At 34.5% G+C, this 11,537-nt stretch overlaps 1 protein-coding gene across 2 annotated transcripts in view; it reads right to left on the bottom strand.

The window, feature by feature from the left end:
- Positions 1–2,397: 2,397 nt before the first annotated feature.
- Positions 2,398–11,537, bottom strand: part of LOC145296367 (uncharacterized) — a 38,826-nt gene continuing 29,686 nt past the window's right edge. For both annotated transcript variants that reach the window (XM_080142527.1, XM_080142526.1), the window contains exon 2: positions 2,398–5,916. In XM_080142527.1, coding sequence (XP_079998653.1) covers positions 5,028–5,916 — 889 coding nt within the window. In that variant the 3' untranslated portion in view covers positions 2,398–5,027. The remainder of the gene's footprint in view (positions 5,917–11,537) is intronic.

The following is an 11,537-nucleotide window of genomic DNA, read 5'->3' as shown; positions in this document are numbered from 1 at the left end:
TACAAGAGTTGAGCTTCTAAAGAAATTTAGATAAAAAAAAAAAAAAACTCACACTAATCCATCTCTAACCAGGTCTTTATTCATTGCTCTTTTTCTCTGGTCAATTTTTACCACTTCCTAAGCTATTCTTTGGCCTTCACCTTCGAAGTTAACTTGTTACCTTAACTGTTCTGCATCTTCCATTCATGTTAGAGCCTACATATCGATTTTTTTTAAATATATCGTTTTAAGCAAAAACAATATTACATATGTAATTTTTATATAGAAAATAGTTATAGATCCTAAACAAAGTCTTCTGTTCTGTATATATCTAGTTATATTGGCCGGATTTAATCTTCCTCCTGGGTTTTAGACAATGTGGGTGTATGTTGGAAGCAAAAATCACAAAACAAAGTGCACACAAGTAAACTATTAACCGAACCAATAGTCAATTTTATCACTTACTCCCATACTTTCCTTAGCCTCCTCTATTAACTGGACCTGCTACCTTAACTGTTCTACATCTAGTCACCCACCAGCTCATCCATACATTTGGCATAATCATACTATAAAAGTCTCCTGTTTTCAACACATTTTCATATGCTGTTCAGATTTAATTTTCCTTTAAGTTCATCAGAAATAAACTGGTCTTTAAAAACCACATTAGACATCCACTGTATTACTATTACTTCTCTCCATGCAACTCATGCCATCAACTCTAATGTAGAGAAAAGGAGCATACAATGCAGCCCTCTACTACCAAACCTTTCTGGAAAAATCTCGCAGAGTTCGAGGTCAATATAGAAAAAGTGAGGAAACTTTCATGACAAGGAAATCCTCTCTTCCTGAAGAGAGGCCTTACTAGCTCAGAAGCAACCTGGGTTCAGTCGAGGACACTTAAATATCTGAAAACAGAAAGGAGGCAATCAACAGTTGCTATGACTACCTAATGGACCCACCCATCTGCAAATGCAAAGGAGAGGATCATATGATGCCCCTACTAACCTAGCTTGCAAGATCTCTCAGAGTTTGATAAGATAAAAAGAAAATAAAAAATAAATAAATATGTAAAGAACTGGGAAGCTTTCTGACCACACATTTGTAAACATGCCTATTGAAGAGAAACAATAGACACTATCCTTGAGTGTCTAAGGTGTCTTAATAACTAGTGTTTGAGAGAAACATTTGAATGTTCTATTAAAATTAAGCTCATCAGAAATAAAGTGGTCTTTAAAAACCACATTAGACAATGCAGCACTCCCATATCAGCCCTCTACTCTACCCTCTACTAAAATGAGATGAACATTATTCAAGTGTTAGCCTTAGGTAAGAGAGCCTCTTAATTTCAGAGAACTTCCAGGATATTTTCTTCTGACCACACATTGTAAAGATACAAATAGGTTTTCCAAAAGGCGAAGAAGTCGGTCTAAAACTTGAAATATTACTATTTTTTTTTTTCTCAGCAGAAAAACAAGTCTACACAACATGAAATTAAAGGTTTGTTTAGTGTAGTTACTGAGGATTGTTATATAAAAAGCCAAACTGGACCTGTAAATTCACCCTCGTCCGTTTGTACTTTTCTCAATAACTACACCTTGGAATTTTTTTTGAAATTTTGCACAAACATTAAACAAAATATGAGTAAAAATGTAACAGAACAGATTTTCCAGAAAAACTCTAGTTGCCTCCTTAGGGTGCCTTTTGAGTTAAAGTGGCTAAAATTGACACTTGTGCTAAAAATTGAAGACTTGGATTTTTATAAAACTTTCTGAAAAGTAACTGATTTCTATATAATTTTGTCTAAACTTTGCGATAAATGTTGGGTGTGCCCCAGGGGCTCTTTTAGGGCTAATAAAAAAAAAAAAAAAAAAAAAAAAAATCCATTTTTGGGACTATTTTATCATATTTGTTCAAAATATTCTGTGTATGTTTAATTAGCAGTTTTGTATGGTGCTGAACTCAAATTTTAATATGTTGAGTCCTTGGGGACTTTTTGGGCTAAATGGGGGGGGGGGGAAGACAAATAATGGACTTAGTCATTTTCTTTGTTTTGGATGGTGCAGAACTCGAATTTAGAAGGCCTAAAACTACACTGTTCATTTTCACCAGGATTTGACATCCCCTGGGGACTTTTGGGGCTAAATGGGGAGGGGCAATGCTGTCATTTTTCTTATGCCTTGTTCATTGCACTCACGGGGACGATACATGCTTCACTTGTCTTTTCTTTTTTTTGTAACTGAATGAAACGCAAATATGAGATTGTCCTTGACCTACAAAAATACAAACTTAAGCGCTAATTAAACAGTCTTCGGTGAACTTGAAACGTTCTCCACAAAATATTGAATATACAAATTTGTTGAGACCACACTGGAGATCAATGTTAAAGATAGGACATTATCAAGTGAAAGAATGACAGTCTTCATACAAAAATAATTTTTTATTGACAATTTAATACACTGGAAAGAAAGAACTGGTATATTACAAACGGTCAGAGTCTTGAGATTTCAAATAAAGAGAATTTAAGAGTGTAGGGAAAATTTGAGTACACGTTTATTTTGGCTGGCGACGTGTGCGCTTATGCATGTGTAAAATGGGAGGTTTCTCCATACAAAAATAATTTTTATTGATAACTGGAGACAATGAAACAAAGAGTTTGTAGAATACGAAAGACGAAAGATCAGAGAATCTTCGGACATTCCAAATAAAAATGTTTTGTCTGTAAGGAGAATTTGAGTAGAGGTGTTCATTTCGGCTGGTGGCGTGCATTCACGTGTGCCTAAAATGAGATGAACATTATGAATTTGCATGTATATAAAAGTTCGGAGATTCTGGGAAAGTTCCAAGTGAAGAGAATGGTTTTGCATGTGAGGAGAATGTGAGTGAACATGTTGATTTTGTGAGTTCACGTGATGTGCATGTAAATAGAATACACATTGAAGACGTGTGTGTATATAAGTGTGTCCGTTTTGTTGGTGAGTGTGTGTGTGTGTGTGTGTGTGCGCGCGCGCGCATGAACATGTTTAAGAGTGTATAAGCTGTTATTTTGTTTAGTACTTTATGTACATCTCTTGCTGCAGCAACCCCAAAAACAATTCTATATTGCACACATGTGTAGAGTCATGAAGCAAGTGAGAAACATACGTTTGGGTTTTTATACTACATGCAAGTTTTCCGGGGGGGGGGTGACTATTTCGTCTGTTGGCTAAAAGAAAATGCTGAATTGAAATTTTGTTTAATTGAGAGTAAATACGCAAGAATATTGGCTGATACTTCTGACAAGAGAATCTCAAAATAGAGCATTTTCTTAGATCTCAAGTGGCTGTCCCCCAAAGAATTTCATTTACCGAAAGGAGGTGTAAAATCAGTCTATGGATGTTATGTTGAATAATATGAGAGAGAAGGAAGTACGCATTTTCATCTAGTTATTAAGGGAGAGAGGGATATCAGGAGTCCGGTGACTTGTCTTCCATTGAGTTTAGCCTTTTGAGTTGGAGACGGGTGCCCATTTCCATCCATGGGACACTTAAAACCGACCATGGTTCATAGAGAGACTATTCCAAAGCTAATACACTGAATTTATGTTGTCCTGTGGCTTGTTTCTGGACAGTTTTTCTTTAAAAATCTTTAAATTAAAAATGGCATATAGTTCAGCCAACAAAAGACAAAAATAGATTTGGTTAAAGTATGGAATGATCGGCTTGAATCTAACAGCTAATAATCGATAACTTTAGTCCTATAAAAATCAGTGTTTGATTTTGGTACATCTGATTTATTTCTGCAACATTGATATATGTTCTAAGCAAGAACAAAAAACAAAAAGTAATTCAAATTAATCGTCTGTGCACATATTGATCAATCAAATAAATGCATTCCAAGAAAGTCTAGAACTTTCTTCAAATTTGTCAATATAAAATTTAAAAAAAACTGAAGAGAAAAAGCAAATCAAGCTAAGAGGTTTAACCCACACAAAACCGACACCCTTGACTGGCAATTTTGCCTCAATAAAAATGCCCAAGTCTTAACCAAACAAAGGATACACTATCAATTTCAAAAAAAAAAATAAAAACCACCAACTTTGCTTATTCTTCCTTACATAACAAAACTAAGCCTATGCCATTCTTAATACAAACAAATCACCACTATCAGTAATTAAAAGCCATCATGCCAACAGCAACAAATGGTCATTTTTGTGCAAAAATATTTAAACAATTTCTATCAAACGGACTAACAACTCTTTCAAAACATTTGGTCTACAGTTATCATCTTGGATGTTATTCATCAGCCAATGTTGACTTTAAACGTCTTTCAGGTTGTCTTGTCAAACTTGAGAATATTGGCAGAATTTCAAACTGAAATTTTATTTAATTTGAAATCAGAATTCTAGGAGTCCGAGGCAGAATTTCTGGAATTCTAGGAGTTGATCTGATACCACTCAACTCTGCAACCCTGAGAAAACAAATGTGCAAACCCCTCTGAAAACTAAATAATGTATATCAAGTAGTATAAAGATATTTTTTTTTAAGGAAAAAAAATAAATAAATAAAATAAAAAATAATATATATATATATATATATATATATATATATAGGTTGGAGATCTGATCACAGAAAATCTTAAGCACCAGACGAAAGCTGCCAGCAAAACCAGCTGCAAAGTAAAACAAAGTATTGCTTTGTGTGAGAGAATTGATAATGATTAATATGAAGATTAAAAAAACTTACAACAATACTTAAAAATAAATAAAAAATATATTTGAAAATGAAAACGAAAGTCTGTACATGTTTTGGAGGAATGAAATTAAAAAGAACAGTATCAGTGGGCGGTTTTAAAAGTTCTTGATATTTTACAAGTTGGTAAATTTTGAATATTTAAATTAATTATTACTTGTGGGACCTGTGGAAATTCCACAGTTGTATCAATCATCTGTTGTATATTGCTGCCGTGTTTAAGAATGTTTCCATTCTATGGACATGCAAGTGCAAACGCATACCCCACAATATTATTGCATCACTTTTGGTCAAACTGAAGTACATTTATAGATTTAAAATTTATACTACTGAGCGTCTATTTACAATCTGTACATTTTGGTTGGCACTAATGTTACTCTTAGTGTCAGTTGATATATTCACTTTTTTTTCCGATAGCTGTGCTGCTTTGGACAATAAGTTATTTTCAAAGACTATTCTCTTTCCATCAATCTGTGTGCTTTCCAACAGGTCCTTATTTGAGTCTTTTTTTAAAATTTTATCTACAATTTTGATCGCTGTCGATTGTATGGTCGTCGAGGGTGGTGAAGGGTTGCTCGATAATGATCCTGCTTTACGGGAACGAGATCTCCTCTTTTCAAGCGTACTGTTGTAAGTTGTGAACGCCTGATAAATCATCCAAATGTTGATGATCCCGAAAAAGGAGATGGACATGAAGAAGACTAAAAGAGGAACAGTTTTCATCTCAAACGGACTTTGCATATAGCAAATATATGTGAGAAATGTAATCGGCAAGATTCCGCGCAACGCAAATGTCAGATCACAACCGACAAGAATAAATATGTAATGCTTGCACAAATTTTTAGCATGCTGGCTGCAGTCTCGCATGATCTGTCCAATTGTGGTGACTGTCGAACTGAGCTCCATGAAAATACCGCAGATTCCGAGTAACGTATTCTGTTGGTAGCCACTGATGGTAGCATACGTCGCGAGGGCGACGGTATGGTGGATAATGAGTGCAGTAAATTTGGCATTTTGAGCCATGACAATATTGCCAAATGAAAGGAATAAATATCGGCCAATATTCATATTGAAAGTTAGCTTAAGCAGCTTTGGAATGTGGTAAGTTTCAGGAAAGAACAGAGGGTACCGCAGAATTAAGGTTTCGTGTAAACAGACACATCCTAGAATCACTGTTGACAGCAGAAGTAGTTCTTGCGTGATTCTGAATCTGAAACGAGAAAAAAAAAAAGTATAGTAAATACATAGATATGAAAATAAACTTCTCATTAGAGTCAGACAGTTTTCAAAGAAAGTCCTCCCTATTTTCTAAACTTTAAAACAATAACAATTATAGATTATTATAGATAGTAAGACATTTATGATGGTTTTAAAGACTTTGGAAAGGAAAAGGTTTTCCAAAAATTAAATATATTCTAAAGAAAAAAAAAATTCCTTAAAAAGGACGTCTGTAGTAAGTATTTTGACCACAACACAAAGTGGTAATAGTGTGGTAAGTTTAGATGTAACATCTAAACTTAACACACTATTGGTCCTTTGTGTTTTTGATCAAAATACTCTAAAATTAGTATTAAAAATGAAAAAATTCCACATGTTAGATCAAGGAATAAATTGGAATTTTCCATTAGAAATTAGATGCATGTACAGGAAGTTGGGTTATAGAAGTAAATCGAGGTGGCAGAATAGCGAGAGAGTCTGCTTTTTGAGTGTCTGGTGTCAAAGTGAATAGACACCCATTGTATGGTTTCCATCACCTATGAAAAAATGCAGGTCATCTGGATGTGTTGTAAATTGCCACAAAAAGTAAAACCCAATCCCAGAGCAAATAACGGAGTTTGAGTTTAAAAAATTTTTTAAAGTCAATTCTATTATTCCAGCCAAAAAGAGAAAAGATCAATATGACTACTACTACTACTACTACTACTATCATCATTGCTGAAAAGTGTGCCTATCCAATGTGCCAACTACTGGCATGTTAAGAGACTGCTGTTCCAATCTAATATATGCCTACTAATTTATTTACATTTAGAATCCCTAGTTTTATACTTACTAAAAAGCAAACATACGAATTCAATAATGTAAATTAGTAAGGGTTTCTAAGTATTTTTAAGTTCAGGAACTTCTGCCATTACTAACCAGTAGAGAGTTACCACTGTCGACCAATAGAAGAATCTATCATGCATTTGTACACATCGTGATGTATGGAAGTAAAACCTAGCCAGTAAAGGTTGAGAACATGCGTGGCATGGAGAGAAATGATATGGACGTGTAATGAGAGTTTTAAGGACAAGTTTCGTCCTGTAGACCAGAGGATTGGTTGGTTGGTTGTTTTTGTTTTACGGCATATCAACCCTTTTCAGGTTATTTAATGCTGAATCCAGTGATTTTGAAGAAAAAGTTTTTAATAGAATATTTAAAAAAAAAAAAAAAAAAAAAAAAAAGTTTCTATTTACCCCATAGTTGGGACCCTAACAGGTACTACCACTCTGGGTCAGAATGGACCTGGGAACAATGGCAATTAAGGGGTGGCTCCACACCCCCCAAAGCCCACATGCTGGGGCCTCACCATCGGATATAGTTTAAGGTCATATCCAGGATCGTAGACCAGAGGAAGATACGTTGATAGTATGCCACATTGAAAAGAGTTCTTGTGTTAATAAATGTAGAAAAGTTAAGGTAGAAGGTTCAGTTCACAGGAGAAAGTCAAGGAAAATGCGAGAAAATGAAATTGGATTTGAAAGAAAAAGGAAATAAATAAAACCTGGCCAGAGAGGTTAGTTTGGAAGTCAATTTCTTAAATTTGATGATTCTATTGTTGGCATTCATTTCCTCGATATCTTTTGAGTTAGAATTTTTTTCTAGGAAGACACTGGGTACTCACACTAAGGATCACATGAATATCGTCAATATCTTCAAATGAAAGCGTTTCTGTGAAATGAACTGGATTTGAACTTGGCACACCTAGCTTCAGTCTGTGTCGCTAGCCACTTATGCATCACTTCTCTGGTGTTGTTGATTATGTTGATGGTAACGATGCTAATTATTTCTTTCAATCATTTTAGTTTCAAGAACGTTGGTTTCATATTTGTCATTACTTTTTTTTTTTCTTTTTTTTTTTATTGACTAGTCTTGTAACGAGGCACCAGATTTTGCTGGCTTCAATATCTTGTGACAGGAGACCGGATACACAAACATCCATTTAATTTTTTTTAATGCACACATTTAATTTGGGTGGATGGGGGGGGGCATCCTGTTTGCATAAAATAATATAGAAAAGGCGTAACTTTAGAATAGAAATGGTAATCGTATCATTATTTCTATTAAGTGACTTTGTTAGCTAAAAATGTACATTTTAATGATATCAAAGTTAAATGTAACAGTACCGAATAGTTAATTCGTAAAATAAAAATGCACAATTTATATTAAAAAATTCTCTACCAACCTGCATGGTGTTAACGTGGAAAGAGTTTGGAGCATTTTTAATAAGAGTCAAAACAAAAAGCAAGCCAACAAATGTTACCAAACGCGAGATAAATTACTCTTCTACCTACCTGGATAGGTTGTGTTTTAACTTATTTTGAACCATTTATTTAAATTGAAACAAAAGTAGTGTAAATCTTGAGTTAAAATGAAAAAGAAAAGATGCTGTTTCATTACAGCCATTTGGATCTTCAATAATCGCTCAAAAATCGAAAATTAAAAATACTAGAAGGAACACATCGAATGTCACCAACCATACAAAAATGTAATGTTCTACCAGTATCTTGTTTAATTTTCGAACGATTATAGACAGTCCAAATGAATAATGAAACCCATTTTTTCATTCTAACTCAGACTTGACATTTGTTTCAAAGTAAATAAACGCTTAAAAGAAAAAAAAAATCCCGGCAAGTAGAAAACTATTTTGCTCTTAGTAACAGTTATTCATTGTGTGTGAATAATGTTTTGTTAGCTATTATAAAAAGTGGCCAAAACTTTTATACTGTTTAAAAAATTCATACAAATCGTTTTCACATATGCATATTCGGTAGAAATTTTTATTTGGTTTTATATAAATTATGTTTTGTTTATGAGTTCTCGAGTGTTAACTATTCTACTTTTACCAAGGTGGAAATTACTTCCAAACCCTTTACTTTTTAATAAAATCCATTTATGATACTTCTGTTAATGTTTTATTTATTCGTAATAAAATTTAAAAAAAATAAATAAATAAAATTAAAAAAAATAAATAAAATAAAAAAAGATAACGACAATTAAGGTTAAGTGATGCGAAACGGGTAATTCCAATAAAATACGCCCCTTAAGATAACAATCCTCAGTAATTACAAATATTACCATGATTTGAATTATTATTTGGTGTAGCATCCATTTTACATGCTGGCAGGTGTTGGTTGGACTGAACAACTTTAAATTGATTTCCAAAATCACCTATCTCTAGCCGGGTCTTTGTCCTTTACTTTTTCTTACTTCATTCCATAATCCTCACTTCCTTTATTTTTGTCCTTTAGTCCTCACATTCCATGAGTGATGTTTCTGACAAAGGGTGAAAAATTAGCCAATAAGTGCTAGATGGATAGATAGCATTTATTGGCTATTTTTTTCTCAAGCTCAGAACGATTTCCATAACAAAAAATCCTAGGCTTTCCCTGTGAATTGGACCATAACTGTTTTAATATCTACTAAGCAAAGAACTCCATTGTTCCAATGTGGTTATACCATCAAAATATCCTGCACATCTCTCCATACTCATCTCAGTGTTTTAGATTTTGCATATTATTATTACACTAGCGGGGGGGGGGGTACCTGACGTTGCCCTGTTATTTGGCAGTGTGTGTAAGGCGGGGGGGGGGTAAAGTAAATAGTAAGCAAAGTAATAACCCTGCTAAAAAAAAAAAAAAAAAAAAAAAAAAAAAAAAAAAAATCGGCGAAACCAAAAACAGCGAACAAAATAAAACTTTAAAGAAATCGGAAAACAAAAAGCAAAAATCAGGGGGGGGGGAAATGAACGGGTTTGGAAAAAGAAAAAAAAAAAAAAAATATGGCATAAATAACCCTTGGATTCGGTTAAGTCCATGGTGCATTTTACCCAGTAGAAAGCACAAAAGGAAAAGTAACGTTAAAATTCCATTCCAGGTTTTTTAAGCAACTACAAAGTAAACTGTCCCTTGTAAATGATCCCACAACAGTGTAAGTGGTGACGGGGAAGGAGGAATTTATTAGAGAGAAAAGAATTTACTACTTCCATTAATTTTAACCGATTATGGCAGTGAACTCACCAGAAAAAATATAGGAATCCACGATTATCAAGGAAGTGGAGAGGTAATAGGCTTATAACACCTCAGATATTGTGCTGCAGTTTGTGCATATTACATTTGCATGAAATGTCTTGATTTTTAATCCTATTAAGGTCAAAATCAGAGGGAAAAAGGAGTTCATTTTATACATGCATACATATATAATGGAGGATAAGAATATGACAGTGTTGTTGGATGTAACGATGATGATGACAATGATGCTGATAATGGAAAGAAACAGCATTGTTAGGAAAAAGTATGGTATCAATTTAATACACGCACACTTATTTGTGGATATGGATAAAGAAATGTTTTTCATGATAATTTCTATTGATATAAGATGATGTCTTTTACAAAAGACATGTCTTTTTACAAAAAACACCGGTCTAGTTGAATCCACTGTCAAAAACTTTCCTCACTCTTTATCTATGCCTAAATCAAAACGTAGATTCCATGAACAAAGCTTCTTTCTTAGAACTGCACGCCTGCGGAACTGTTCCGTCTGCCTGCTTCCCTCCTGACTACAACTTGGATGTCTTCAAGTCCAATGAAAACAAATTCCTGATGAACCGCCCCCTTAAGTAGACACTTTAAATATCCACACTAACATACTGTACTTACAATAACCCTGTAACTGCACAGTGAACAAGGCATAAAAAAAAAAAAAAAAAAAAAAGAACTGACTAAGTTCAGCATTGCCCCCAACCCCATTTAGCACCAAAAGCCCCCAGGGGACGTCAAATTCTGGTGAAAATGAACAAACGGTGCAGTTTTAAGCCTTAACATATGTGAATTTGAGTTCTGCACCATGCAAAACAAGGCAATGACTTAAGTCCACTAAGGAGGGGGGGGGAGCAAACCCCCCAGAAAAACTAAGTTGAAAAGTTGTTCCTAGCTGGGAGATTATCTAAACGAATCTTAGTTGTAACAACCTGCAACAGAAAGCCGTCATGAACCCAAAGAACTCAACTTTATACAAGAGTACCCCGTATATCTTAAGAATATTTTATGAATAATTATTTTGTTTGTTTAAAGAAAATGACCGAGGTTTTCTTTACTTATCAAATGCCAGCCAGAGTGAGGATGCAGTTCATTTCAGATATACCCTGATGTCAGACGATAGAAGACAGACCAGATTCAGCATGAAGTCAAAGCGACGGCCAAAGTAAAGTGTTGCCACACAGACTTAGGGTCATGCATGTTTTGCATGCCCTGAGCATCAGAGCGGCATTTTCCAGTGACCAGTCAGTCTGGTCACCCTTGAAGGGTCCACCACTAGACAAAGTTAAGAGTGTAGCCCTGCTGGTCCCGTGAAACAGGATTGCGACAGATGCAGCCCAGAGGAGATTGGGTTATACGAGTCCCACTGATCCAAGCTACTGAATTTATACTGTGCAGAGACTAGACCTGGGGTTATTTGCCATAACTTTACTAATGGAAGCTGCCAGTCTCCGAATATTTGCATCTCGAGTTAGACTTATAAATGACCAGAATTTTGTAACTTTCAGTGAATAATTATTTTTGCTTATATATAAAA

The sequence above is a fragment of the Euprymna scolopes genome, chromosome 2 (genome assembly GCF_053919585.1).
Source record: "Euprymna scolopes isolate OS-2025 chromosome 2, ASM5391958v1, whole genome shotgun sequence".
In the NCBI taxonomy this organism is placed as follows: Eukaryota; Metazoa; Mollusca; class Cephalopoda; order Sepiida; family Sepiolidae; genus Euprymna; species Euprymna scolopes.
This window is presented reverse-complemented; position numbering and strand designations above follow the sequence as displayed.